At 34.6% G+C, this 27,769-nt stretch overlaps 1 protein-coding gene across 6 annotated transcripts; it reads left to right on the forward strand.

The window, feature by feature from the left end:
- Positions 1 to 604: 604 nt before the first annotated feature.
- LOC122298650 (ankyrin repeat-containing protein ITN1-like) lies at positions 605 to 23,772 on the forward strand. 6 transcript variants are annotated; one of them, XM_043108492.1, is made up of 6 exons: positions 605 to 1,150; positions 1,298 to 1,489; positions 21,007 to 21,515; positions 21,848 to 21,991; positions 22,270 to 22,707; positions 22,817 to 23,772. In XM_043108492.1, the coding sequence occupies exons 3-6, from the start codon at positions 21,179 to 21,181 to the stop codon at positions 22,879 to 22,881; spliced, it is 984 nt and encodes a 327-aa protein (XP_042964426.1). In that variant the 5' UTR covers positions 605 to 1,150; positions 1,298 to 1,489; positions 21,007 to 21,178; the 3' UTR covers positions 22,882 to 23,772. The 6 variants fall into 6 exon arrangements, with proteins under 6 accessions (XP_042964426.1, XP_042964422.1, XP_042964421.1 ...); XM_043108488.1 differs by having other exon boundaries at positions 612 to 1,150; positions 21,002 to 21,515; positions 22,270 to 22,703; XM_043108487.1 differs by having other exon boundaries at positions 612 to 1,150; positions 22,270 to 22,703.
- The last annotated feature ends 3,997 nt before the right edge of the window (positions 23,773 to 27,769 follow it).

Raw genomic sequence — 27,769 nt, forward strand, 5'->3', positions numbered from 1 at the left:
AATTTATGGATTTAACTCATTTTATAAAATTATCAATTTTCATCTTTTATAAATATATCAAAAATCGTGTTTACAGATAATGTAAAATTTATTCTTTAATAGTACCCTCCCTTATATGCAGATTAGTATTTTTTTTAATTCTTATCACGAGATAAATAGTGTAGGCTTCTATTTATCTTGTGATAAACTCTGATATCAAGAAAAATAAGACAATGGAAGAAACTAATATATATTTATGTGTTTTAGCTTTACAATGCAGCATTGCTATATATAAAGAGTACCTATGCCCATTATTGAAGGGATTACAAAATATTTCAATGGAAAGTTTGCACAAGGAAAGTAAGCCCATCATTTCACCGAAAAAAAAAAAGGAAATTAAGCCCATGATTGAAGGGCTACAAAAGATAACGAGTGAGGTGATCAAGCTGTCCATTAGTGGCATTAGTCAAGCTATCCAGCTGTGTTTATCACGAAGTCAAGCATTAGTCAAGTTGTCCAGTTGTGTTTGTCACGTAGTGGAATTAGTTAACAAGCTGTCCATTAGTCAACAAAGCATCTGGTGCTGAAAGTCTTCAAACATATACATCAGCCACCATACACTCCACTCCCGCACGTGACTTTTATTTTATTTTTTTTATTTTCTTAACTCCTGAAACGTTCCATAGCTCCTGCTTTTTTCAGCCCCGAGTCCAACCTCCATCCCCCGCTCTCTCTCTCTCCCCAATGACTTCCCTTTTTCTCTCTAACACAGACGCCACAACAACAAGTGCAAAGAAAGAAGAAACATGAAAACTTCACGCACCCGTCTACCCTATCAAATTACAAAGGAAGAGTCCACACTACCCAACTCTCTCTCTCTCTCTGTTTCTTCAATGGCCCAACTGGACCAAAATTGATGTGGAAGAAAAACAAAAAAGAAGGAAAGAAAGAATGGGAAAGAAAAGAAAGAGAAGATAGATAGAAGCTTTCAATTATCATCCAAACAAACCAACTCTCTCGTAAAAACATGTTCCCAAGAATACCCTTCTGCAACCCCTAAAAAATCCCAATTTTTGTAACTGTTGTTCAAAAGAGCATTATTTTTCACCGAGCTATGTGAGCTTTTTTGGGTTTCTTGTTTTGTTAGAGTTTCACAGAGGAAACAGGGAAAGTAAGAACCTTCTTACCTCCTCTGTATCTTTCTCTTCTTTGTCTTTCTTGTTACTTTATCTCCATCCTGTCTCTCTAGCCTCCTACTCTCTTCATTATTTCTTACCCGTCTCTTTTTCTTTTTGTTATTTATCTCTCTTTCAAAAAGGTGCTTTATCACAAATTTTTGTACAAATTTGAGGGAAATCACAGATCAGAAATCTCAAAGAAGAGCGAAGGAAGGGAGAGCTCCAGAAGAGCGAAAGAAGGGAGGGGAAATTGCCGTTTCGTGCTTTGGGTGGGACTGAGCTACAGAACCGGTTCACTTGCTAAACCCGGTCTGCCACATAGGGTGTAGGGTGTGGGTTTGCTAAACCATTTCCTTGGAGTACACGCAGTCTCTCTGAAGATGATCAATTTCTAACTGCTAGAATATTAGAAGTGTTGTTCACCACCTCGAATAGCTCTTCTCATGATCATGCCTTCACACCGATTTCTTTTCTTTTAACTTTCTGCAATCCATATAATAAGTTAATATTCTGCTTAAAAAAATCTTTAGTGCGAAATCTTAAAGTTTAAAATTCAACATGGAATATCATATATATGTATATATATATATATACACTAGATGAAAGCAACGTACAATGCACATTTGCTTAGTTTATATTTAATTTTTTTGGTTAAGAATTAATTTTTTATTAATAAAGATGTAATATTTTTGGTTAGTTAAATAACTAATGATGTAATTTTTATATAATTGATAACTAATTATACGTTGTGATATATTAAAAAAAAAAAAAGCATTAATAGAATCTATAACATGGTCCTATAAATAAATATTACTCATAGTTTTATAAAAACTGTTTGAGATAATTTTGATTCTAAGATGATGATCCAGCATTTTCCTCATCTTACACTGATTCAATAGAAAGGACATTAAAATAAATTATGCCTATATTTTTTCTCCTTCAGTTTCTCTGGATCTACATAAACTTGAATCTTTCAAATTTTTTTGATAATTTCTCTGCAACGCTTTTAACATATAGTCGATTTTCCTACCAAATAAATTTTGAATAGCTTTACATAATTAATAAAAAAAAATCCAATTTTTTTAATTAACTCATTATAACAAAACTCAACTTTTGAAGAAAAATGTAAGAAATACATCTCCAGCATGTTCGATCAATTCAACTGCTGAACAACCAAGTGCATGTTCTCCTACTTCACCTAACATAATAGCAGCTAACTTTCCAGTATTATCATCCAGTTCAACATATACCCTAGCACTTTAAATGCATTGAATATATTAATTTTAATTTGAATAGTGTTAAGTTCTAAATTAAATCAGACATCAATTTTAAATTAAAATTGTAAGATACATACTGTGATTTGCAGACCCCTTAATTTTTGCAATATATACAAATGAAGCGTTCATTGTATTTATATACAAACTGCTCTATTGGAAAAGAGCTCCTCTTGTGAAATGGGAAAAGGAAATAAAGAGAAGTGATTGGAAAAGAAAGTTCTATTAAGGTCCAGAAAGCCTTACAATACATCGTGCTTGGGTATATGTACCCCCTAAGAAAATCCTACGTACCCTGAATAATCATTTGGATACTAAAACTGTTTTAAATAATCAGTGAATAGAAGTGACACTACAAGAAAACTCACCTTTTCCATCGATTTTGTGAATGCCAGGAATAAATTCGTTGTTATTGATGCTTTTTACTGACAATTTTATTATTGTTGCAAGATTTCGACGCAATTTATGGGAATGAGGTATTGTGAACTGTGCAAGAATTTTTTACAGCAACTTTGCAAACAATTGCAGCGGTTTTTTGGACACAAAATCTTTTCTTCTATTGTGTCGAAAAAAATACAATGTAAAAGCACTATTGTGGCAACCCAAAAAATCGCCACAATAAATGGAATTCCCGAAACGACATTCTTGGTATTTTTCCTTCTTCAGGAGCTTTTCACATCGAGTTTTCAGCCTTTTGCAACAAGTATTTCGACACAAAATATTTCCTTTTATTGCATCGACAATAAACCCAACGGAAAAGCACTATTGTGTTGAGAAAAAAAAATCGATGCAATAAATCGAATGTATATCGATCCCTTTATCGATACAACATTCTGGGTATTTTTCCTTCCAATTTCGAACAGCCCCTTCTAGACCTAACCCTTCCTCTGTTTTCGTTGCTTCCATTCCCCCACGAAAACCCCTTACAGAAGTTGCTTCTCCCCTCGGAAGGCCTTCCCTGCATAGTATTGTCTCTATCTCACCTTTTCAATGGCGTTGATTTCATTTGGACTAAGGTTTACACAAACATCAAACTTGGTATTGATGTTTTTAATTGATATCTAACTTGTTTCTCAGTGATTTCGTATAACAGTTTGAGGTTTCACAAGTGGACACTGAAGAGAGATTTGATGTTCGATAGTTTGCTTTGACGAGGAGTTGATCCGATTTCGCACCATCAAGGTATTTCTTTCGCCCAACTAATCCTACCAGCAAAAACCATTTTTTATTTATATCCCTAATTAATGCTCGATTTTGTCATTCTGTATATAGTCATAAATAATGGCCAAATGTAATGTGAATTGTCTTCTGTTTTGGGTTTCTGTGTTGTGGTTTGCTAATTGGACATGCAATTTTCTTATAGTTCTAGCAATTCCCCTAGCAGTTGTGTTAATCTCAATTGGAATTGGGGTACTCTCCCATTTCAATTTGAACTTGTATTAAAGCCAATTGGAATGTTTCATTCCTTTCAATTTAACAAATTTGTTTAGTGGCCTCAGCCCCTTGCTTAATTTATCTTATGATATTTCTTCCATCAAGCCTCAATCTATCCATACTGCTGATATGCATAAAACCCGAGACAGAGGATATTGTCATTGGCTTTTGTTCCACTCTATCTATTGAGTTTCTGTGATGTGGTTTATTAATTGGATATGCATTCTATTAAGTGTTTTAATGGAGTTCCCTCGCACTTGTATTAACCCCAAGTTGAAGTTAGGGTGCTCCCCCATAAGGTATAAACAGAGACTATAGCCAAATTGTTTCTAGGATGTTTCATTCCTTTCAATTTAACAATATTTTTTCTCAAGCCTCATCTGCTTCTAATTTTTATCTTATGCTATTCCTTTCCCCCCCCCCCCCCCAACCCACACTCAGTTTGTGCCAACAATTTATACTTTGTTCTTTGGAGATTGTTAATTATGAATGCCAACTTAAAGTTTGGGAGATCATTGTTCATTAAGAATGCCTTAAATATATGTGTGGCAGTTACCTTTCAGAAAACTTTTCAAAGGTTTGCTTGGTTTTGATCTTTGTGATAAAGACAATGAGGAGGCTAATTACCAGTGTGATGGGAAAAAATGATCTCATGGCCAAATTGTTTGTCCTGTGGTAGCTGAATCTAAGAGGGATGATAGTAGAAACATATTATGTAGCTATTGTAGTTTAAAAAATATATATGTACACTGGTTGGTAGCTGCCCCTCAACTTTTTTCGCTTGAAAAGTATAACGTTGAGGCACCATTACTACGGTCTAGAGGAGTCAGATGTGTCTCTACAAGATTAGAGTTTTTTCCTTTCTAATTTTTTCCTTTACTTTTTGGAGTGCCCTCGGTCCATTTACCCCAGAAGCCTCAATAACATGATCCTACTACTACTAATAACTACTACAAATCTAACTACTACTACAAATCTAACTACTACTACAAATCTGTTATTTTATTATTTTTTTATAAGTACTACAGATCTGTTATTTAAGCAAGGGAACCTTAAATGACTTCAAAATGATTGCAATTAGCAATGGGTCAAAGGTAGCCTAAGCATGGTAGTTGGGTTTGGAAATTTGGTTACTAAACCTTAGTACATATGAGTTAATCTATGAAATTTATGTATATATGTGCAGGTCTAAGGACTATTAATATCTATAGGTTCTGATTTGTTCACTAGTTAGTTTGATGTTAGTTTGTGTGATATTTCCTTGTTGATATATACAATGAGTGGCCTAGTTTCTTAGTTCATTAGCTATAACCTTGAAAGGGAATCTAGATATTACACAATGATCCTTAATTTGGCTTTTTATATATCCGAGCCATTTTTTTCTTGACCTGAACCCCCTGATAATGAAGCCCCCATCTTTTTCGTGGCTGTCAAATATCTATTCTAGTGGGAGTGCTATTCTGAACATAAACTACCTGCACCATGTGGTACTCTACTATAAACATCATTTTAACTTAATATTTCCCCTGAACAGGGGGGAACTAGCACTGTATGTCCAAAATGTAAACATCAACTTTATCTAGATTGTATAAAGTTTAGATAAATTTCAAGAAACTTACATTTATTGATAGTCCAAGCATGTGTTCCAAGATATATAATTTGTCTTCTATTTATTCAGTTCCTACAAAATAATATATCATGTCCATTCCTTTTTTGAAGATGGACAAAAGTTGGATGAATCTCCATGATAGACTTAGATCAGCTGAATATGCAGGAGGTGTTGAGCAGTTCCTCACATTGGCAAGAAACCATGCAGCTGGAAGTGACCACATTCGGTGTCCGTGCCGTGTATGTGCTAATAACATTTGGTTACCTATAAGTGAGGTGGAAACTCACTTGTTCATTACAGGGATTAATCCTAACTACACAGACTGGATATTTCACGGGGAGGAGGAAGTATGGAATGTGACCGATGATGAGGATAATGTTGAGGCCGTTAGTGATGAAGCAGAATACATTGATGACATAGATGAGATGTTAGATGACTTCAGGGCTGGGACGTTCGGTGAAGGAACCTCGGGCAACCCCATCCATGATGGCCCGACTCCTATACCTAACATCAATCAAAGCAACACATTTGAGAAACTATTAAATGATGCCCGACAGCCACTCTTTGAGGGTTGTACTCAGTTTTCCCAACTCTCCTTCATTGTGAAGTTGCTACATATTAAAACAATTGGGGGCTGGTCAATAAAATCATTTGACATGTTACTTGAGTTGTTGAGGTCTGCATTTCCTAATGCTGTCTTGCCACGCTCATACCAGGAGTCACGATCATTGCAGCGGGGTTTGTGCTTTACATACACCAAAATTCATGCTTGCCGTAATGACTGCATTTTATTCTGGAGGGAACATTCCAACCTAAATGAGTGCCCTAAATGTGGGGTTTCACGGTGGATGTCAACCGCACACAACAAACGCCCAATCCATCAGAAGGTCCTACGTCATTTCCCCTTAAAGCCAAGGTTACAGCGGCTATTCATGTCACAGAAGACAGCTTCTGATATGAGATGGCATAAAGAGCAACGAACAGATGATGACATCAATATGAGGCATCCAGCTGATTCTGAGGTCTGGAAGGCATTTGATAAGGAGCATAGTTGGTTTGCTCAAGATTCTCGAAATGTTCGGCTGGGTTTAGCAAGTGATGGATTCAACCCTTTTAACAATATGGCTAAACCTTATAGTATATGGCCTGTAATCCTCGTTCCATAGAACTTGCCTCCATGGTTATGCATGAAAGATGCCTTCTTTATGACGTCTCTCATTATTCCTGGTCCAAAATCACCAGGAAATGAAATAGATGTCTACTTGCAGCCTTTGGTAGATGAGTTGAATGATCTTTGGGAAAACGGGGTTGCTACATATGATGCCTCTACCAAGACTAATTTCTTACTTCACGCAGCTTTATTGTGGACAATCAACGACTTCCCAGCATATGGTAACCTTTCCGGGTGGTCAACCAAAGGGAAACTGGCGTGTCCGACATGCAATTCGGGCACAGATTCTATGTGGTTGACCTACGGCCGAAAGCATACATATATGGGGCATCGACGATTTTTACCACTTGATCACATATGGAGAACTAAAAAACGTGTGTTCAATGGTAAAGAAGATCATCGCTTACCATCACTTCCTCTAACGGGACCAGAGGTTATCAATCAATTAATTCATCTTCGAGATGTGCACTTTGGCAAAGGTGTGAAGAAGCGTAAACGCACTCCAGAGGAATTGAATTGGACAAAAAGGAGCATATTCTTCACTTTGCCATATTGGTCAACAATTAAGCTTCGACATAATTTGGACGTTATGCACATTGAGAAGAACATTTGCGACAACATATTGGGCACGTTAATTAACATTCCCAGTAAAACAAAAGATAATATCAATTCACGTCGTGACCTGTCCAACCTTGGTATCAGAAATGAATTGCATTTGATCCATGATGGAGAGCGGTGTAGTATGCCACATGCATGTTTCACATTATATGGAGATGAAAGGAAAAGATTTTGTGAGTGGATGTCGAAAGTGAAATTTCCTGATGGCTTCGCTTCAAATATCACCAAATGCGTGTCTGCACATGATTGCAAAATCTCAGGGTTGAAATCGCATGATTGTCATGTTTTTATGCAAAGACTACTTCCTGTTGCAGTTGGTGGGTACTTAAGGAATGATATTAGCTTGGCGTTGATTGAGCTTAGCAATTTTTTCAAAGAGTTGTGCGCAAGAACACTTGATGTGAACCTATTGAAGCAACTTGAGAGTGATATCGTGGTCATTCTATGCAAGTTTGAGATGATCTTTCCCCCTTCATTCTTCGATGTTATGGTCCACCTAGCAGTTCATTTACCTCATGAAGCCTTGCTTGCAGGCCCAGTGCAATATAGGTGGATGTACCCTTTTGAGAGGTATCTTGGTAAATTCAAGCGATATGTCAAGAATAAAGCACGTCCTGAAGGATCAATAGCTGAAGCATACATTCACGTAGAATGCTTGACATTTTGTTCGATGTATCTTCATGATATTGAGACAAAGTTCACTCGAGAAGATCGTAACATTGATCGATCAGAAGAGGATAACAGAGATGGCTTCTCAATTTTTACCCAGAAAGTTCGACCCTTGGGTATGTCAACTAGGCTCCAATTAGATTATAAGTTTATCAAATCAGCACGCTGGTATGTCCTCAACAACTGTACAGAAATTGCACCCTACCTTGAGTATGCATCCATCTTCTCCGCACTTTTTTTTATCATTTGGGTATTATTTACCTTACCTCGCATCATTGCATGTTTAATATCTATGTTGGAATGATATGCAGAGAACACTACAACATTTGTAAGCTAAACAACCCACATGCTCCCGATCGTACCCATGAGAAACATTTTCCTGGATGGTTGAAGCAACGTGTACGTTGACCTTTAATAATGCCCATAATTTGTTCATCATATGCATAGTTCCTTCAATGTAGTTGAAACCTTGTCATAATTTCCATTGATGGTTTTGATAGGTTCAAGAACAACGAACAACCGAACCTAGTGACATCTCTGATGATTTATATGCATTAGCTTGTGGTCCTGATCCACGAGTCGCAACGTATGCTGCTTGCATAGTGAATGGCAAAAGGTTCCACACAAAGGATCGTGAACAACATCGACGAACTCAAAATTGTGGAGTGTTCGTAACTGGTGAACATCAATCCAACTCGGTAGAGTTCTACGGTGTTATAAATGATGTTGTCGAGTTACATTATATGGGATGGCGTCGGGTATATTTATTCAAATGTCAGTGGTTTGATGTTGGTGATCGGAGAAGAGGAATACGAGTAGATAACCATATGATTAGCGTCAATATTGACCGGACATGGTATAAGGAAGAACCTTTTGTTTTGGCGTGCCAAGCTTCACAATGTTTTTACTTAAAAGATCCAAGGGTGAAAGGAAATTGGTATGTTGTACAGAATTTCATAGACCGGAATGTGTATGACTTGCCACCAGGGCCTCTCTCTGAAGAACATGATTCAGAGCCAAACAGTGGTGATGCATACCAGGAGGATGAGTCTGCTAATGTTTACACGACTGTTGAATCTACTGATGTTGGTGTGGCAACTCCACTAAATAGGAGTGACATAGAACCAAGCCCCATTGATGACCTAGCGATAATCGGCGACATTAATCATGATGACCTTGCAGGGGACTTTATCAATGACGAAGATGCTACGGATAGTGAAGAAGATAGAGATGGTAGTGATGAAGATTCAGATGACAAAGATTCTGATGATGATGATGAAGATTCAGGGTGATCAATGTGAGTTTATCCACAAAAGATAATATATGACCATATGTTGCGGTTAGAAATCAGATAAGAGAACTGTTTATATTTACTTACATACTGCGTATGATCCTCAGGCAAATACCCTTTCGTCCCCAACCTCAATTCAGACTAACATCCAAGAGGAAAATTGTTCAAATTAGTAGAGATGCATGTGGTACGATCCCCATGGTACATTATAAGTTACATAGTGGCATGAACTAATATATTCTTGCTTTAATGAACTATGACATTCATGGCTGCCACCAGCACTGATTGTCTATTCTTCTTTCAGGTTTGAGCTCCAACAAGTTTGGATTATCCATGAATACTTGCCAGCTTGGTATTATTGGGAAATCATTTGATTCATGGACACAATGTTTTGTATTTCATATTGTCTAATGACTCACAGTTTTTATTTGTGATACTACCACAGGTATGTGGGACGTCTAGTCAGCTGGATATTGCACCATTTTGAACTAACTATATTGATGTAAAAATAAAAACACCGTACCCTCACTCAATCTATTTATTGGACCACTTAAGCATGGTGAGAAGGGGGTTGATTACAGTACTATCAATACTGTAATTAACCATTAATCATTAGTACTCATCAACCTTGTAAATATATAAAACCAGTGGGAATGTGCATGTTATATGGAATCCCGTTAATCTCAACACTAGAAGAGGGATATATTATATGGATCATTAATAATGCCCCCCATGATCGTGATTCAGATGGGAGACAATCCCCATGAAAGTTCATTACTATTATAAGTTATTGCTACAAGGATATGCAAGCCAAGAAAATCTCATGACATTCGTGGACATGATGGATTATGCACGTAATATATTGGCAGTCGGTGTCATAATTATACTAGCAATGATACCATTTTTTGCTATATAAGTGCAATGCAAATCCAGTCAACAGCTGGTTTTTGATGTTGGTATGTTAGTCCAACATGAAAAGTGTCAGGGTTCTTCATTCTGGCCAACCCTATTCATCATAATGGGAAAATCTGATCAAATTAGTAGATGATATTGCCTTAAGATTGACAATACATTAATCAAATGCAATATTATCAAGTACGAGATCATATATAAAATCTGGTTGGATTAAATGGTAGCTTGTTAACGGTGGAACGAAAAAAGGGGGCTGAAAATTATGGGCTTGGTGATTGGGGACGGCTTATATTAAGGGCGGGAGAGGTTGGCGCCCTGGAGGGAAAATGAAAAGCTAAAAGGGCTGATGGGAGATGCCAATTTACTTTTAAGCCCTTAGAAGTGACAGCTAAGTACTCAAGTGAAATGACTTGATGGTAGCAGAAGATCAGTACTTTGATCTACTTTGCAACATCGGCTGAGAGTTATCAGGAAAGAGAGCTCTTCTTTCTAGTGTTACCAGACTCTTCCTTCATTTTGGCTGTGTTGTAGGGTCGACAAGCAGCAGGATATCAGGCCTGGGTTCTTCACTATCTTAGTTAAGCTTAAGGTGAGCATCATCTCTACCATGGTGTATGTACTCAGGTTTTTAAGTTAAATTTCTGTAGGGCTTCTCCACTGTTATATTTCTTCTGACTATAATAATAAACTGCATGGTGAGTTTCTGATGTTAGTCATCTTTGGGAAAACGGCTCACATTTTTTATTTGTTGCTTCCCTTCTTTTTCTAGCTAGGTAGCTGATTTTTCTATGTTTTTATGTAGGTTAGAAGCCTTCCAAATAGCAAGTTCAGCATACGGCTCACAATATATTAAGTAGTTCTCTGGGTCTAGGAGGTAAGTCCTGGGTTCTTTACTGATTTATCCAAGGAAAAAAAAAACTAATTTCCAGTTTTGACTAAGCATGTCTTATGTATTGTACCTAGTAAATGTAAACTCTGGTATATTATATGGAGAATATTTGCACAACATGATATAAATGTGGACTATAAGTTTACTAAATGTTTTTATGATAATGTTCTCATACCCATAAAGCTGGCCGGAGTAGTGCTTTTGATATGTGTCAATAGATTGTTTATGGTTTCAAGTGTCAGAGTTTTTAGAACTTTATCAAGTTTATGGTTATTTAAGCTTATCATGTTTCTTGAAGTGTTTAGAACCTGGTTACTATGCGTAATCACTGTACAGGTTGACTAAATGTGCCAAGTTATATGGTTGATGAGGGGATCTTTCATTTGTCTATGATGTAGGGTAAATTTTATGAATACTAATTCCAGCAGTATATTGTTTCTGTTAGTGGATAATTACTGTTTTTAATAAGTTTAGTATTTTTTTAAGCTAAAAAAATAAATCTTTGTAATTTTGTGGTGATTAACATGAAGATACTCTATGTTAACCTTTTCTAGCATGAATTGCATGATTGAAAATTTCTAATACATTGTGGACACGTTAAACCAGCCTAAGATGGCTCCAAGTGGACGAGGGAGAGGGAGAGGGAAAGGACGAGGTGTAGGCAGTAGACGTATTGGGGCTGCGACAATTAGAAGACCATCACAGCATCCACAAGTTGATTCATGGACCCTACGAGATCATGACAGTGAAGAAGATAGCTCCAATGACTCGCCACAGCCACCAAACATGGTACAAGACACTGATTTGGACAATCCACAGGTAGATGCACAACCACAACCGAATGTAAATGATGTTGGTAAGCTGCCATAATCTTAACTGTTCTAATTTAATATGGGTCTATCAATTTATAGAATTCCAGTTTGGGTTTTTAGTACTTAACATGATTGATGTTTCTACAGCGGCAGATGTCGGCTCGGTGCAAGAACCATCAATGCTACCTCCCAAGAAACGAGGACGCGGACCCGCGAAGTGCACCGAGTTTGAGAAGCTACGAAAGCATGGGAAGATTTCTTTGAAAATCAATGATGGCCAAACAGCACCATGTTGTGAGAATGCAATTATGTTTACCACAAGAACAACATGGATATTAAAGCATCATGCAGACATGAGTTATGCTCGATGGACTGATGTACCTGAGAATGTGAAGGATGAGCTTATCGACCGTGTAAGGGTAAGAGAAACTACTTCCATTAGATATATGTGATGAATTTGTCCTTGTTTACTAACATTGTACCATTGCATACGTAGAGTGACTTCATATTTGACTGGGATTTGGAGAATCACCGCAAAACTGTTTGGAAACAGCTTCGCAAACGTTTTAATGCATTCCACCATCAGCTTCACACGAAATATTTAGGATACGCAAGTCATGAAGAAGCATTAGCCAAAGGATGTGAATTGGTGCAACCATTGGTTTGGGTTAAGTTATGTGGCAGGTGGGGAAGCGAAGCTTTCAAGGTATTGTAGGTTCCTTCGACATCATATATGTGATCTACTCTATTTATTCATATTTCTCTTTATAGTATATGGGCTACACAAATAAACTGACTTTGGTTACTATTTTTGATGGCAGAAACTATCAAGGCAAAATAAAGATAATAGAGCGATGTGTACTACTAATCACACAGCAGGAAGAAAGTCGTTTGTAAGAATACTAGAAGAGAAGGTATTAATAATTTTGAGTACAGCTTTTGATATATAGAGACATGTCTTGATGGTAATCATGTTGAGTGATTCATGGGCTAACCATGTCATGTATGTTAAACTTAATAGCATAGCTTATAGTAATGGTTATTTTTTCACGTTGCATGTATGCAGCGTGAACCTACATCGAACTTAGTGGAGTTCTACAAGGAAGTCCATTGGTCTAAAAAGAAGGACCAATTTGTGTCATCCACTGCAGAAGACAATTATGTGAGGCTTACTTCAATTTAGCATTATTATGTACTGATATATGTATCATCAGCTTGAATTATTTGTTCCAACTTGCATGGTTATGCTGATGTTTGAGATGGGCTTACACCAAAGTTGTACTTATTTGTGTACTGCAGATGAAAATGGTTGAAAAGCTGAGTGATTTAGAACCTGAGGTTCGTACAAGAGAGACAGCAGATGGGGTGTTTAGAGAGGTTTTGGGACATAAGTCGGGGTATGCTAAAGGGTTAGGAGAGATGATAATGCCGGAGTCTACCCAAAAACGTGAGCGAGAGCGCGATAAACAATATGCTGAGTCTATTGAGAGACATAAAAAGGATGCTGAGTACTATAAGGGTCTCCATGATGAATTAAAGGATAATGTGCGAGTCCTGTTGGAAAGACAACAGGAGTATGACAAGTTTATGAAAACCATGATGGCTGAGAGGCAGTCCCAGGGAGAGTCTCTCCCTACTGCCTAGGACGTGGGGACAAAGTATTTTGCCTTTTTTGAGATTGATATGCTGGCCACTCTTTTGCAAATTCTGACACCTTTGGTTTTTGAAATAACTTCAAGATGTATGATGCAGTGTACAACCACTTTTGAGGGCTTTCTTTTTGTGGTAGTGTTTTGGAGGGGGGGTCGTCCAGGTGTGGTATGGTGACAATACTGTAGTGGCTAAATGATTGGATGCACAGCTTATGTGAAGAAATGAAAATGGAATACTTGCAATATGCCCCACTGCTTGTTGTTGACTTTTGTCTGGTAATGTGCAACTCTCCCAGTTTGTGGCTTTTATGGTTTTGTATCTTACTTATTAAACAAATTAAAGTCAAAAATCATGAAATTTTTTTCCATTTGGTTGTAGGTGTTTTGATGTGATTTGATGATGTCGTGGCAGTCACTACTACAGAAATCTGGGTACATATGATGCTATTTTGGCTTTAACTTCTATCAAATATTTATATAGATATATATTTGATAGAAGATTAGATTTCACATTATCTCTTGGATAGTTGGTGTTTTTATTGACTTCACATATCTAATGTATTACTAATCTTATATATGTGTACAACAGTTTTAATGTTTTAACTTGAACTCATCTATGTATAAAAATCATTAAGTGCACAAAACCTACATCCTTGAATGCACAAGGCTAATAATCCATCCCCTCATTGGACAATCTATCCCCTTATATATTTGTGCAACAGTTTTAATGTTATGACAATTAACTCATCTGTGTGTAGAAATCATTAAGTACACAACACCTACATCCTTGAATGCACAAGGCTAATAATCCATCCCCTCATGGGACAATTAAGCTTTTTTAGAGTGGATGGATTTGGTATCTTGTTTGGTATCTGACCCAGGTAGTAGTAATTGGGAGGATGAATCAGTCCACACTATTGCACCCCCATGTTTCAAACTGATTTTGTAGAAGAGCTAAATATGATGGCCATTCTTTGAAGGTTAATCTGGTCTTTTATTACAATGTAGTAGTAGGCTTCTCTCATTAGAACCTGGCTGCAGTACAATGGATATTGTTTGGTTTTTCTGTTCATACCTCATACTGTCACAAATTGCACCATGTATGCTGAATAACTAATTACATTACATATTTAAGCTTCAACAATCTCTCTAGCTGATTATAGTAAAATCTGCAGTTCCATTTATCTGAACTTAAATGTAGTATAGTCCATGCCAAGTTCATGGTACATTGCTTTAAATATAATTTAAGGTTGTCTGATAATGGTTGTAGTAATGACTCATAAGTGGGCTATTGTTCTAGACAAATGGGGTAAAGAGGATGATCAAGTTGGTTGCTGAACTTCCTGTTGCAAAGAGGATGATCAAGAGCAAAGGTAAAGAAGTCCATGACTTCAAGTTGAGCAAAGCAGCCCTGCTATTATATACTTTTCAACCAAAGGTTAATTATGCTAGCATATCAATGCTTTATTGTGCACTTTGGGAGTCTGAGACTCCGAATATGAATATCATGATCAGACTTAAGTAATAGGATTGATGGAATGTATCTGTTACAGTATTTGACACAGATCGATTTTAATAGTTCATCAATGAATATTACTAGGTACTTTTATATGATGTTGGCAGATATTGTGGCTCGCTGGTTTGGTATTTTTTCCCACTAACTATGGCTAGGTCTTTCATCCATGCTATTGTATTGCCGATGAAATAATATTCTGGGAAGTAAGGCACAATTATGAGAGAAAATGTTATGTAATATCTGGATTTTGGGAACAGAGCAAATTTTATGTATTTGCTCAGGACATATAATTAATTGGGTTGAAAACTATTTTATCATTATATAGAATAATGGCAACGAAAATTGAGGAAATAACCAATTCAAGTTTTATTGAATTGATCAAAATTAAGATATATTAATTTTATGGTTCTAGAGAGTACGTAAATACATGAACCAACCCCAAATATGTCCAATTTTATGGTTATGGCAAGAGTAAGATTATTATTTCTATCGATTTTTCATACTATTTTCCTCGTTAAAATCCAAACGCTTGTTGATAAAGCTTTATTCCGATTAGATAATGGAGTGATAGAAATTTTTTTATCCAACAATAAAACAATCGATGACAACAACTACTCGCATCAAACCAAAGTTCGTCACGCGTATACAATTGAACATTTGCTTCAATTTTTGTGTTGTCACGAAATTGAAATCTCAACCAGTTTAATTTTGACATTTAAGTTTTTTGCATCAATAAGTTTTTGCCGCAAAAATATGCATATATCGATTGTATTTTCTGTTGAAAAAATAATTTGCAACGGCTGAAACTCAAGTGCACAACTTTTTTGCAACCATTATAAAACTTCTTGCATTGCATGTTTTTCGTTGCAAAAAAATTTAATCAACCATTCAACATGGAATTGGAACATGTTATTGCGTCGGCCAAAATCTATTATTGCAACGGTAAATGCAGTGATGCAAATATATTTTTTTCATCGATTTTACTGTTTCGATGAAAAAAATTAGTTGCATCCCGACGTTGGCATCCAACGTGCATCGGAGCCAAGGTCACCAAGAAATGTTTTTTGCATCGAATATATGGGTTTTTTGCATCGAAACGCACCGCTGGAAAAGGCCACTTCTTTTGTAGTGTGAATATTGAATAGTTTGAGAATAATAGTAAAGTAAATATGAGAATAACAGTTGTATTCTCAAACAATCTCAGTCCACTTGAACAATTCAGCATAAAAGAGAAATGCAACAACCGGCCTACATTCAGCTTGACCCATATAAAAGAAAATAACAAGAATTGGAAATAAGGACTAAACATAGTCTCTAGCTAGCCTGCCTCATCAGCAGTGTTGCTCAAACTTCAATTTGACTCTTCTTTTTTTATTTGGTCTAATGATGTTCAGAGCATCATTAACACGTAACTTCAAATGCACGCTTTAGTAACCATTTGTCTCTTGCTATCTGAATTGTGAATAATGAAATCAATGGGATACTCTTCTTCTTTCTTCCTTCTAAGTTTGTGTAGTCAAATCAGCTGAGTATTCTTCTAACTTTAAATTTTGAGTTAGAGAGATGGTATTTTGGAAAAGTAAACAAATAGACCGAAGCTGACCAACACTTAATGAAAAGGGACATGCATGTAGATGAGCTCACATGTACATGATTTTTCTTGACGAAATGGAAGGTAATACTTTCTATTCACGCTGAATGATGTAAATATTATTGTAAAATATTAGATTCATCAGTCTTATTTTTTCTCTACCATATACAACATATACTATATGTAATATTGTTTTCTCTGTATAGGTAAAATGCTAAATAAATTTTAATAATCAGGTTTTTTTTTTTTGTTGACTATAGTTTTATTTTAATGTACAGTTAGCTGTAATTTTAATGTATTTTAAAAATATAGACATAAAAATTCTACAAATATTTGGATTATTGGATCATAAAGATATATAAGTTTATAGTTGTGTAAAATTGAAACTAATACATTCATTTCTTTGGGATGAATACAATAATAATCATTAAAATTAGATTCTAGTGTGCAAATAATAATTATTTAAAATATAAATAAAATTCTTTTTCTGACATTGAAAAGATATCAAAACAGTGTGTTAAAAATTATGATAATTAAAATAAAAATGTATTTATTTGATTATAAAATAAAATATAACCAGTAGATTTGTGAAATATGATAAAAAAAATATTCTAATGGAATAATAAAAAAGTTAAAAATAAATAAAAATTTATTATTATATAAAACTTAAATGAATAATATAATGTGGCATTAGGATTTTAACGAGATAGGTAAAAGAAAAAAAATGATATTATATGAAATTTGAATAATGGGTACCAACTAAACAGGTGTAAAGCTTGAAATTTGTCAGTTTTAAGGGGCCAATTTATTCTTTACAGCTTGCATGACGCTGATGTCGTGGCAGGGATATTTTTTTCAAATCGGTTCTATGCCACATAAATTCCTCTCCTCTTCAATTCTGATTCTCCTTCCTCTCCCTTCCGACCTCTCTCTATATCTCTCTCTCTCTCAATCAACTTCATCTTTCGTCTCGATCTCTCTCTTTGTCCCCCTGTTTCAATAGTCTCGATTGCAGACTACATTTCTTTCTCTCTTAACCCATTTCCGGCCCTCCATTTTTCATCTTGAGGAGGAGCTAAGAAGTAAGGTAAAAACCCTAACTTATTTTACTTCTCTTTCTTTCTCTCCCGCTTGGAAGCTCTTTTTTTTTTTTTCTTGTTTTTTGCAAACAACATCATATCTATATGGGTTCATTTAGATCTTTTAGTTTTCATTTTATTTTTTAGATCCTAGAGTTTCTTATGTTAAACATGGTTTTCAGAGGCAACTGGAAATGCGTATGTCTCTCCCCTTTTATCATTCATTATCCTTGTGCAATCCTTTTTGTTCATTTGTGTTTCTTCCTTTGGTGAAAAGCTTATTGCGCTTTGATTTCCATGTCTCGGCATAGAACCGTTGGGTTCCTAAAGGTGGTGCTTTTACTCGAGAGGTTAGGTATGTGTAGATCTCATTTATCATCTCTGTTTTGACGTACTGATTGGCAGATTGCTATGTATAACTTTTTCATTTTGAATATCCATGTATGGCAAATGTTAAGAGTGTAGTGATTAATCATTGTTGTTATTTGTGTTATTGAATAAGCTAAATATAAATGAATTTTCCCTATTGGAGTTTATTTTTCACGTTTCATTAATAAAGCTTGACTATAGATTATGGGTTTCTGTTTCATGCACCTGTCCAAAAGAGGGAAAAGAAAAATTATAGAAAGATGAAAAGATATAAGGGGGTGTCTTTTGTAAGTGCGAGACTCTATTTTATTTAATGAGGTTTCAGATTTGTTAATGAGTTTCTTGTATCCTGTTTTCTTTTACTCCTTATGAAGTCAAATGTTTTCCTTTCAATCTTTTTGAGTGTTTAAAATCAGCAGCCCTACTTCTTTATCTTAGTTTTAATTTGGTGCTTCAATTCAATAGATGCTCTTGTTATGTAGAAACACATGGCCTAATTATAATATACCAATTAGAATGTAAAAGCCAAAAAAAAAAAAAAAGGTGGGTTTGGTATTTTGGATTTGTGTTTTTATGGAATTATCCAACCATTTTAATTCTAATTTGCTAAATAATGTTGTGTGGGCTACATATTAGTTTTTTTTTTCTCTATAATCTAAATTATCTATTATTTTGTTTGTTTGTTTGTTTGTGTTTTTATGAAATTTGGATTGTGATCCGGTCTTTTGGGTTAGGTCTCTGAAAAAAAAAAGGGGTGGGTTTGGTCTTTTATTTTATTTTGTGTGCTTAAAGTATGTTATCCATATTTGCATATATTATTGGCTTTTCAATTCATGACTAGAGCAATATAAACTGTGAAATACATTTTAATTTGCATTTGAAGATTCTCCCTTTTATGTGGAAATTAGTCGAAATGACAGTACTGATTCCTGCATAGACCAAATGGAATCTGATTTTACATATTTTGTTTTATATCTGGCATGAAGTTATTTAAGTTTCTTTTGATCATCATTGGTCACATCTTTAATATTTTTCCTGGTATTGTTTTTCTAACTTGTATGTTCCATAACAAAGTCTCATTTTTTAAAAGTCATTTTGTTTGTGGGTCTATTTGGAATTTATGATTCTATGTTTGTTTGGCTGGTATAGTTCTAGATCAGTGATGTATATTTTTATTATTTTTTATTATGTGTTTGTTAGTATAAAGTTTTAAGTATTGTTAGCATATTTTTTGTAGTTTAAATATACATGGTGATTATGTAAAATCTAAACCTCAAATCAAAATGATACCAAGGATATTTAGAATCTATAGGGACATTTAAAATCCCATAGATAAATTCTAATTTGTTAAATAATATTGTTGATAATAGTACTATTTCATAATTCTATAATCTATCATTATAAGATGGACAATTTCTCTAGGTACTTTCTGACTTTTTATTACTTCAGTTTTTGGGCTTGATTTTCTGATTATTTCTGCTACATTTTTCTTCTTATTATTATTGCTTGACTATAGGGATTAGGTTTTATTTGTTTCTAAGTTTTTTTTTATAAGTTTTTTAATAACTTCTATGGATCTCTAAGTGTTATGATATTAGTTGCTTTATTTCTTAGAAATATGAACAAACATGTGTAATGCATAGATAGACTATATATAATATAAACAAACAAAAGATAGTAAGACTGACCTTTTTAATGTACCTTCAAACCTTTGTAACACTGCACTGCTTCGCCACATCTGATTTGAGAGAGATAGAGCACGAATAAGTTTTCTGAATTGAGTTTTGTGATATGTTTTTTAATAAGTTTTATGAATTTCATGGTTTCATGGTATCAGTTACTTCATTTCTTAAAAATATGATCAAACATATGTAATGTATAGATAGATTTATACTATAAACACACAAAAGAAAGGTAGACTCACTTTTCAATCTTCCTTGAAACTATAGCACCAATGCACTGAAAGTAATAGAAGGTATTAGTTACTTTCCAAAGAACATGACTACTGCACTGTTTGGCCATTCAGCTGCCTCATCAAGTGATTAAAAATTACTAATTTCTCACTACCTACACACACGGACATAAAAAGTAACTTATTATAAATTATAAGTTATACTGCATATTATAAATTTATAGCTTATTATCAATTTCTATTAAATGTGATTAAAATCTGCCTCCATAGATTTATAACTTATATTTTCTCTCTGTTTGCAGCTTCCATTCCAATGCATGGATAATATTCACAAATTCAATAGCTGTCACACGTACAAAAGGGAAAATAGGAGAGCAAATGGGACTGTAGTTTTTCTAAATTGTAACTTATTATAGTGTTTTGCCATTATAATGTATAGGAAAAAATAATGGTATCGTTACCTAGACCAACGTATATAATTTGGCACTGTTTTTCTTCAAAATCTTGAGTTATTATATAATGGAATTCAAACGAACACAACACAAATAGCCACTAACGGGTATCCATATAATTTGGCATTGTTTTTCTTGCAGATTCTAAGTTATTGGATAATGGAATTTAAAACGGACACAACAATAATAGCCATAAACGGTGGCTTAACTACTACTTAACGGGAGCAATAAACTAACGGTAAAACAAGATTTTCTGTTAAAATAACAAATTCTGTTTTATAAGCACTTTTTATATATAAAACATATAGCGGGAACGCCGGGAAGGTTTAGCAGTTTCGATTGTCCTGCTAATTATATAAATATTGGCTCAAAAATCATGATCAGTACATGCAAGCATGAATAATTCGTGTTTTAAAATAGAAAATTAATTTAGGTGTCAGAGATTTTTTTTTTTCTCTGATTTTTTTAACGCAATCGTCACCCTGCATATATCTATGGTCTATTAATTCATGTTCACCTAACTAATTATTTCAGCATCTCATGCATACATAGTTAATTAAATATTGTATTGATTCTTTTAATTTTCAATCTTAGAAAAGATCATGGAAAAAATGGAGGGTGAAAGCTCATTATCTCGATCTCGTGCCTTTTATGCTCCTCTCCTTCGAGCTGCCCTAGAAGATGACTGGAAAGCTGCTGAAACTTTTATTGAGAAATATCCAAACTGCGTTAGAGCCGCCTTAACAAAAGAGCAAGGGACAGTTCTTCACGATGCTGCAGCTGCAAAACGCACCCGTTTTGTTAAAAAAACTGGTGAAATTGATGACACCGGAAGAATTAGAATTGACAACCAACCAAAACTGCACGGCCCTTTGTTTTGCCGCTCAATCAGAAATTGTACCAATTGCAAAGGAGATGGTGAAAAGGAACAGAAATCTGCCATCGATATTCCCCAAGAATTGCACCAATTGTTTACCACTTTTTGCGGCAATAATGACCGGAAATAGAGACATGGTGTCGTATTTATACTCTGTGACTCCAATTGAACCCTTGACATCTTGGGATCGCATTCAGCTCCTTATTGCTACTATTTCCACTGATTTGTATGGTACGTATGTCCTCGGCATCAATACTTGTGATCATCATCAGTTTGTGACAACTAATTATGAGCAATGCATCTTGTAATATGACACGTTTTTTTATAAATAACTTCACACACACACACATATATATATATATATATATATATAAACCAATTAAATGGTAGTTAGTTAAAATTATAGGCTAAACAATGACAAAATTATTTACAATACCCATTAATTACCTTTTGTTTGACCTGATCATGAAGTTTTAATTCTTAAAAAGTATAATATCACAGAGATTTCACATGACTGCCCATATATATAAGAAAATGATCATATTAAATTCATTTTCGAACAGATACAGCACTTAAAATTCTGGATACTCAATTAGCACCTGAAGAGAAGAAACTTCTTTGGGTTTCATTGGAAATGTTGGCCAGAAAACATTCGGAAATTGGCAGCAAAAGTCAGCCATCAGTATGGGAAAGATGCTTAAACTCCTGTTAGTTAATTTCCAACCCAAACTAATTATAACTTGTGTGTTTCTATTTATTTGTATGTATGCATGTGTATATTTATAACTGGACGTATGTCAAAAAGTTGAAATCCTCTAGTCCATCCCCTTTGCTTGAGCTTCCTTGACAGCTAGTAGGGCTGCTGGTGCTTCTCCTACAGACGGTTCATCTCGCTCATAGGCCACGTGGGGTATAAAACTATTCTTTTGGCATATAGAATTAATATTTCTTTTTAACCAAACTATCTTCTCTTAATCCTAAATAGGCTTCAGAGGTCGGTTCTGCAACAAAGCTATGATGCAAGCATCAGCCCATCAATTAGTTTACCGCCTTTGGAAAGCGCTTGAAGACGAAAATTTCTCGTCAACTGCGGTTCAGTATCATATGCAACTACTTCTCGAAGCTGCGCAAGTAGGGAACGTTGAATTTCTAGTTATCCTTATACGCTCTTATCCCGATCTCATATGGCAAGTTGACAACGGATATGGAACTTTATTTCATGTTGCTATAAAACATCGACAAGAGCATGTTTTTAATTTAATATATGAGATAGGTGTTTTGAAGGGCAACCTTGCATGCGTTTGCACCAAAAAGGGAAACAACATGCTCCACTTAGCTGGAGAATTGCCTTCTTTAGATCGACTAAATATCGTATCAGGAGCAGCCCTTCAAATGCAAAGAGAATTGTTGTGGTTTCAAGTACGTAAGTATGGGTGTTAAATATTATATCAACTTCGTTTCTTCTCATTGCACACTTATTGCATGGTCTCCCCTTTCAATGTATTTAGTACACAAGTAATTGGTTATTGCAGGAGATAGAAAAGATCGTGCCGAAATCATATGTGAACATGAAGAATACAAAAGGAAAAACACCTAGGGATATTTTTGTGAAGACCCATGAAGAACTACAGAAGAATGGTGAAAAGTGGATGAAGGGTACGTCAAACTCTTGCATGCTCGTGGCAGCACTGATTGCAACTGTAGTTTTTCCAGCTGCCTTTACAGTACCGGGTGGTAACAATCAAGAAACAGACATTCCTATATTTCTGGAAAGCAACTGGTTTACGGTATTCTTCATATCAGATGCGGTGACAATGTTATTCTCTTCGTCTTCAATATTAGTTTTCTTGTCAATTCTCACATCACGCTACACGGAAAAGGATTTCCTCATATCATTACCTCGTAGGTTGGCTTTGGGACTTGCTACGCTTTTAATCTCAATAATAGGCATGTTGATAGCCTTCACTGCAGCCTGTTTTTTGGTCCTTAAAAGCAAAACAAGTGTTCCAATCCGTATAATTGTTGGGGCGCCCGCCGTTCCAATTAGTTTGTTTGTTATCCTACATTATGGCCTTTGGTTGGATATATTCCGCTCGGCATTCTGTTCCAAGAGATTCCTTTTTCGGTCACAGAATAGGCTTTTCAAGCAAGCAAGCTAGCCAGGGCTAGAATGACAATTACCAGTCAAGCAATTTCTCAGTATGAAATTTGAACAAATAATAATGATCAAGGCTTCAGATTGATCTTCATTAATTAGCTAGGAATGTTGGTCTTTTCCGTGTGTGCGCGCATATATATGTGCTTCTCGTTGTACGTGCTTTCCTTCATTTGCAAAACTCACGGGTAATTACTGGGCTGCTACTAACTATTATATGAAAGCTGCTACTTTTTATTAATTAGGACTCTCGAAACTCTCTTGTAACATAATTCTATGATGTTTATCGTTATATATATATATATATATATATATTGGTGAATATTCTGATAATGTTTGTCATATTATATATACATATATAAAGATGTTGAATATTATGAATTTTCTATGGTGTACGTCATGATCAGAATCTTAATCGGTCACAGTCACGAAAGAAATCCATCTGTATTACCAATTAGGGGACCATCAATTGATCCCTTCGCTAGCTTCACCGATCCCTGCCAAAGAAAATTTCATGTGTACTTTAAGAAAAATTAATATTTATAATCAATTATTTGTGATAAAAATAATCACTTGTTATGAGAATGGACTTAATAACAAAATGATACAGTATTTGCAAATTAAACGGTAATTAAAGTTTCGAGATTCGAAGGTGGAGGCAATCTTATAAATCACTCTTTTGTGAAAAAAGACTAGTTAAAAGCAACATTAACGGTAACTAGCAATAATTTATTAACCACAAAATTAGGAAAATGACAAAAACATTACTTTTATTTTTTAACAATTATTTCCCAACTCTGCTATAAATTAATAAATTAAAGCCATTTTGTAAAGGTAAATGGAAATAGGGACCGTTTGGGTATTGAAGTGATCACAAATGATTTGTGAATAGTAATAAAAAGTCGTGATAAAATAATAATAAAATATTGAATGGTAGTAAAAAATAATAAAAAAATAATGAAAAAATATTATAAAATAGTAGTGCATACTCTGCTACCCAAACATAGCCTAAAATAACTATTTTACAACTTTTTTTAAAAGTATTTTTTTAATAAAATATTATTATCTTTTGAATTCAAACCTATCAAATTCAAACAAAAATCTTAAAATAAATTCAAAAACTAGTAATATATTATTGAAGAGCTAGCTGTGTAAAAATTGAAAAATCGTCAACATGATGATTTTCGTTTTGTAAAATAAAGTTTTTAATATATAGTATCAATATTATTTTTCAAAATATCATCCATTAGAGCTGTAAATAAACAATACTACTCGATGAGCGGTTGGAAATCAGTTCGGTCAAACTTGAATTTAGTTCGATTGGTTTATTAAATAAAATATTCGTGAACATAAAATTATAATTGATGAAAAGTGTGAACTTGACTCATGTTCAAATAAAAATTAAATAAAAAAAAAACTTGACCATCCACTACTGAGGCGTTTGAACTTGACTAATTTATAACCCTATCTTCCATTTAAAATATAGAATTGATAAAAAGAAAATTATAAAATACATAGTGATCTCTTTCACTACTCATCACAGAAACACCAAAACTCCATACCTCAACCACTTATTTTACCGACACTCTTGAAGATGTTAATCTCTAATAATACTCTGATGCAAACCCAAATTAATATAGAATATTCGGACTGAGATTCTATATTAATTGGGTCGAACTATCTTAAAAAGGCGAATCTATGCAAATATGAAAATAAAAGCTTAATATATTCTTTGGAATAGGACAATATCTGTTATTCTTCTCCAAAATCATCACTTAATTTTGCATTGTTAGTAAATATTTGATTTCAAGTTTTGAAAGTAATTCTGATTTTGGTTTATGCCAAATGTTTTGCAAGATTCATGCTTATTTACATATTTAATTTTCATCCAATAATTTAGATTCTTACATTTAAAAAAAAATCATCGTAATTTTAAATTTTGAGACTATTTAAGCCCAGTTTGTGGGTTTTATAAAATACTTTCAAATTTTACCATTAATCAATATTTATCAGGGTTTTCTCTTTGTTTTGCATCTTTTCTAAATCTCAATCCTTACTTTCTATTGATTAAGTAGTCTTCAAAATAACCTCTATTCTGACCAGCATCATACTCTTACACTAAATTGTAAGTCGCTAAATTTTCAAATTATGATCCATTATCAAGAGCTATGAGCTAAATGCAGTTAAATCATCAAGACCATGCCAATACCAGATAACCATATATAACCACAAAAATTTGCGACAAAGCAGTACTGTCAATCTCATACGAGTCGGACTAGCTAGCCATAATAACAATTATTATAAGCATGCATATTGGTGAAAAAATGGAAACTTATAATGAGAAGCTAGCTAGGGGTAACTTTTTTGACTGATAGCTAGAGGTAATTTGACTTTTTAAATCATATCCTAATACCTCTCACGTGTGGGTTATACTTTTTCTTAATAAGTGGGATAATTTTAAATTATATTCTAACATTTAATAATCTTATTCTAACATTTAATAATCTTGTGTTTGGGTGTTCAGAATATTTCAACACTTCTCAACATACTCTATTATTATTTATTATTTTATTATTATTTTTTATCTTCTTTTTACTACTATTCATTACTTTTTACTATTATTCAATATTCTATTATTACTTTTCACATACTTTTTTATTACTATTCACAACATACCTCAATACTTCTCAACAACCAAACCCTTGATCAAACTTCTTCTTAATAAGTGGATCAAACACGTAGAATATGTAATTAAATTGTGTAAAGTGTAGAATCAAGTTTTAAATTTAAGATCTCTACTCTGATACCAAAAGATTAAACTGATGAGAAAAATGTTAATTTAATTATTTAAATTATATTCTAATATTATATACGTTGAACCCAAAATATAATCCATTATAAATATTACTCAATGACAGCTTTTCTTAGGGCTGTTCATCCGGGTTTTGACCCGGGTACACCCAAACCGAAACCCGGATTTGAAATTCGGGCCGGAAACCAGACCGGGTTAGATCCGGGCCGGAACCCGGATGAACTCGGGTTGTGTAAAACCCGGATTCCGGGTTCCGGATTGAAACCGGTTATTTTTTTTTTTTTTTTTTTGGGTTCCGGATTGAACCCGGTTACGGTGTTACACTCTGTCAAAACTCCAATACACATCTAGCAATTCAAATCTTTGCAGTTGAATCTCACTGTCATGCCATAACTGTCAGAATCGAAATTGTACATCAAAGACTCCTAATACATGTTCAATCCGTAATTGTCCAAGTATACAACATTTCCAAGCTCGCCTTTTGACCTGGGTATGCTTTCCTTTTTTTTTACAAAGGCGTAATCAATAATCCAAAGCAATTTCAGAGAAGACAACCAGAAAGCTCGCCTCTAATGACAATAAACGCCATGGTTAGTAAATTTCTGTATAAAATATATGACAAGCATGACATATTCGCACCTACAATATTCACATACAGATGCGATAAAAGGAAAGTAAATGACTACAAACTGAAAGATCTTACAACATCATTCTAGTTGCACGTGTGCCCTCTTTTACAAAGCATATGCCTTTAGTTTAAAACAACTGTTGCAGCATGACAGGAGAGAGACCAGTACTGCTTGCATTTTTAACCGGGGATTGGTTGATTCCTTGGCAGTCCAAAGCAAGATTTGGACTGGCATCCAAATCCAGATACAAGGAAAATCTTCTTCTAGCCTGTACTAGTAGCTTAAAATCTACTAACAGCCAAAGCTAATAAAACCCAAGACCTTAGTACATTCAAAATAGAACAAAACAAAAAATGAAGGATTGAGATCTAGGCATTAAACACAAAGAAATGAAAACAAAACAGACCCAAATCAACAAAGTACTCAAAGGAAAAAAACCCTAAAAAAACTACTGCGGATTTGAACTTGAACAGGGATGTAGCACAGATTGTCCCTAAAAAACCCATAAAAAAAACTTGAACATATCGAGCAAGAGAAACGGCGAGCCCAAAGTATGAAACCAAATCGAAAAATCGAATAGGAAGAACTCTGGATTTCTCCCAATGGCCCAAAGTATACGTAAAGACTAAAAAACTCAAAAACAAAAAAATACCCATGTTTAACAAAAAATAACAGATCTGCCTTCTTTGCTGGGTCGATCGATCGAGAGAGAGAGAGAGAGAGAGAGAGAGAGAGAAGAGAGACTACCGATCTAAAGTCCGGCGGCGGCGACGAGAGAGAGACAGACGGCGTCAAAATTGAAGCGAAGGCCTAGGGTTCCCTTCGTTGGGCTCGGACGCGAGAGCGAGAGAGAGAGAGAGAAAGGAGTAGAGAGATACGAAATAAGAAA

The sequence above is a fragment of the Carya illinoinensis genome, chromosome 16, assembly GCF_018687715.1.
Source record: "Carya illinoinensis cultivar Pawnee chromosome 16, C.illinoinensisPawnee_v1, whole genome shotgun sequence".
NCBI lineage: Eukaryota > Viridiplantae > Streptophyta > Magnoliopsida > Fagales > Juglandaceae > Carya > Carya illinoinensis.

What these genes read in the sequence shown, in the direction of transcription:
- LOC122298650 (XM_043108488.1), top strand. Translation starts at nt 21,179, where the DNA reads ATGCTGCAGCTGCAAAACGCACCCGTTTTGTTAAAAAAACTGGTGAAA. An exon ending in GGAAAGATGCTTAAACTCCT is followed by an intron (nt 21,992 to 22,269) that starts GTTAGTTAATTT and finishes AATCCTAAATAG; the next exon opens with GCTTCAGAGGTCGGTTCTGC. An exon ending in GAGAATTGTTGTGGTTTCAA is followed by an intron (nt 22,704 to 22,816) that starts GTACGTAAGTAT and finishes TGGTTATTGCAG; the next exon opens with GAGATAGAAAAGATCGTGCC.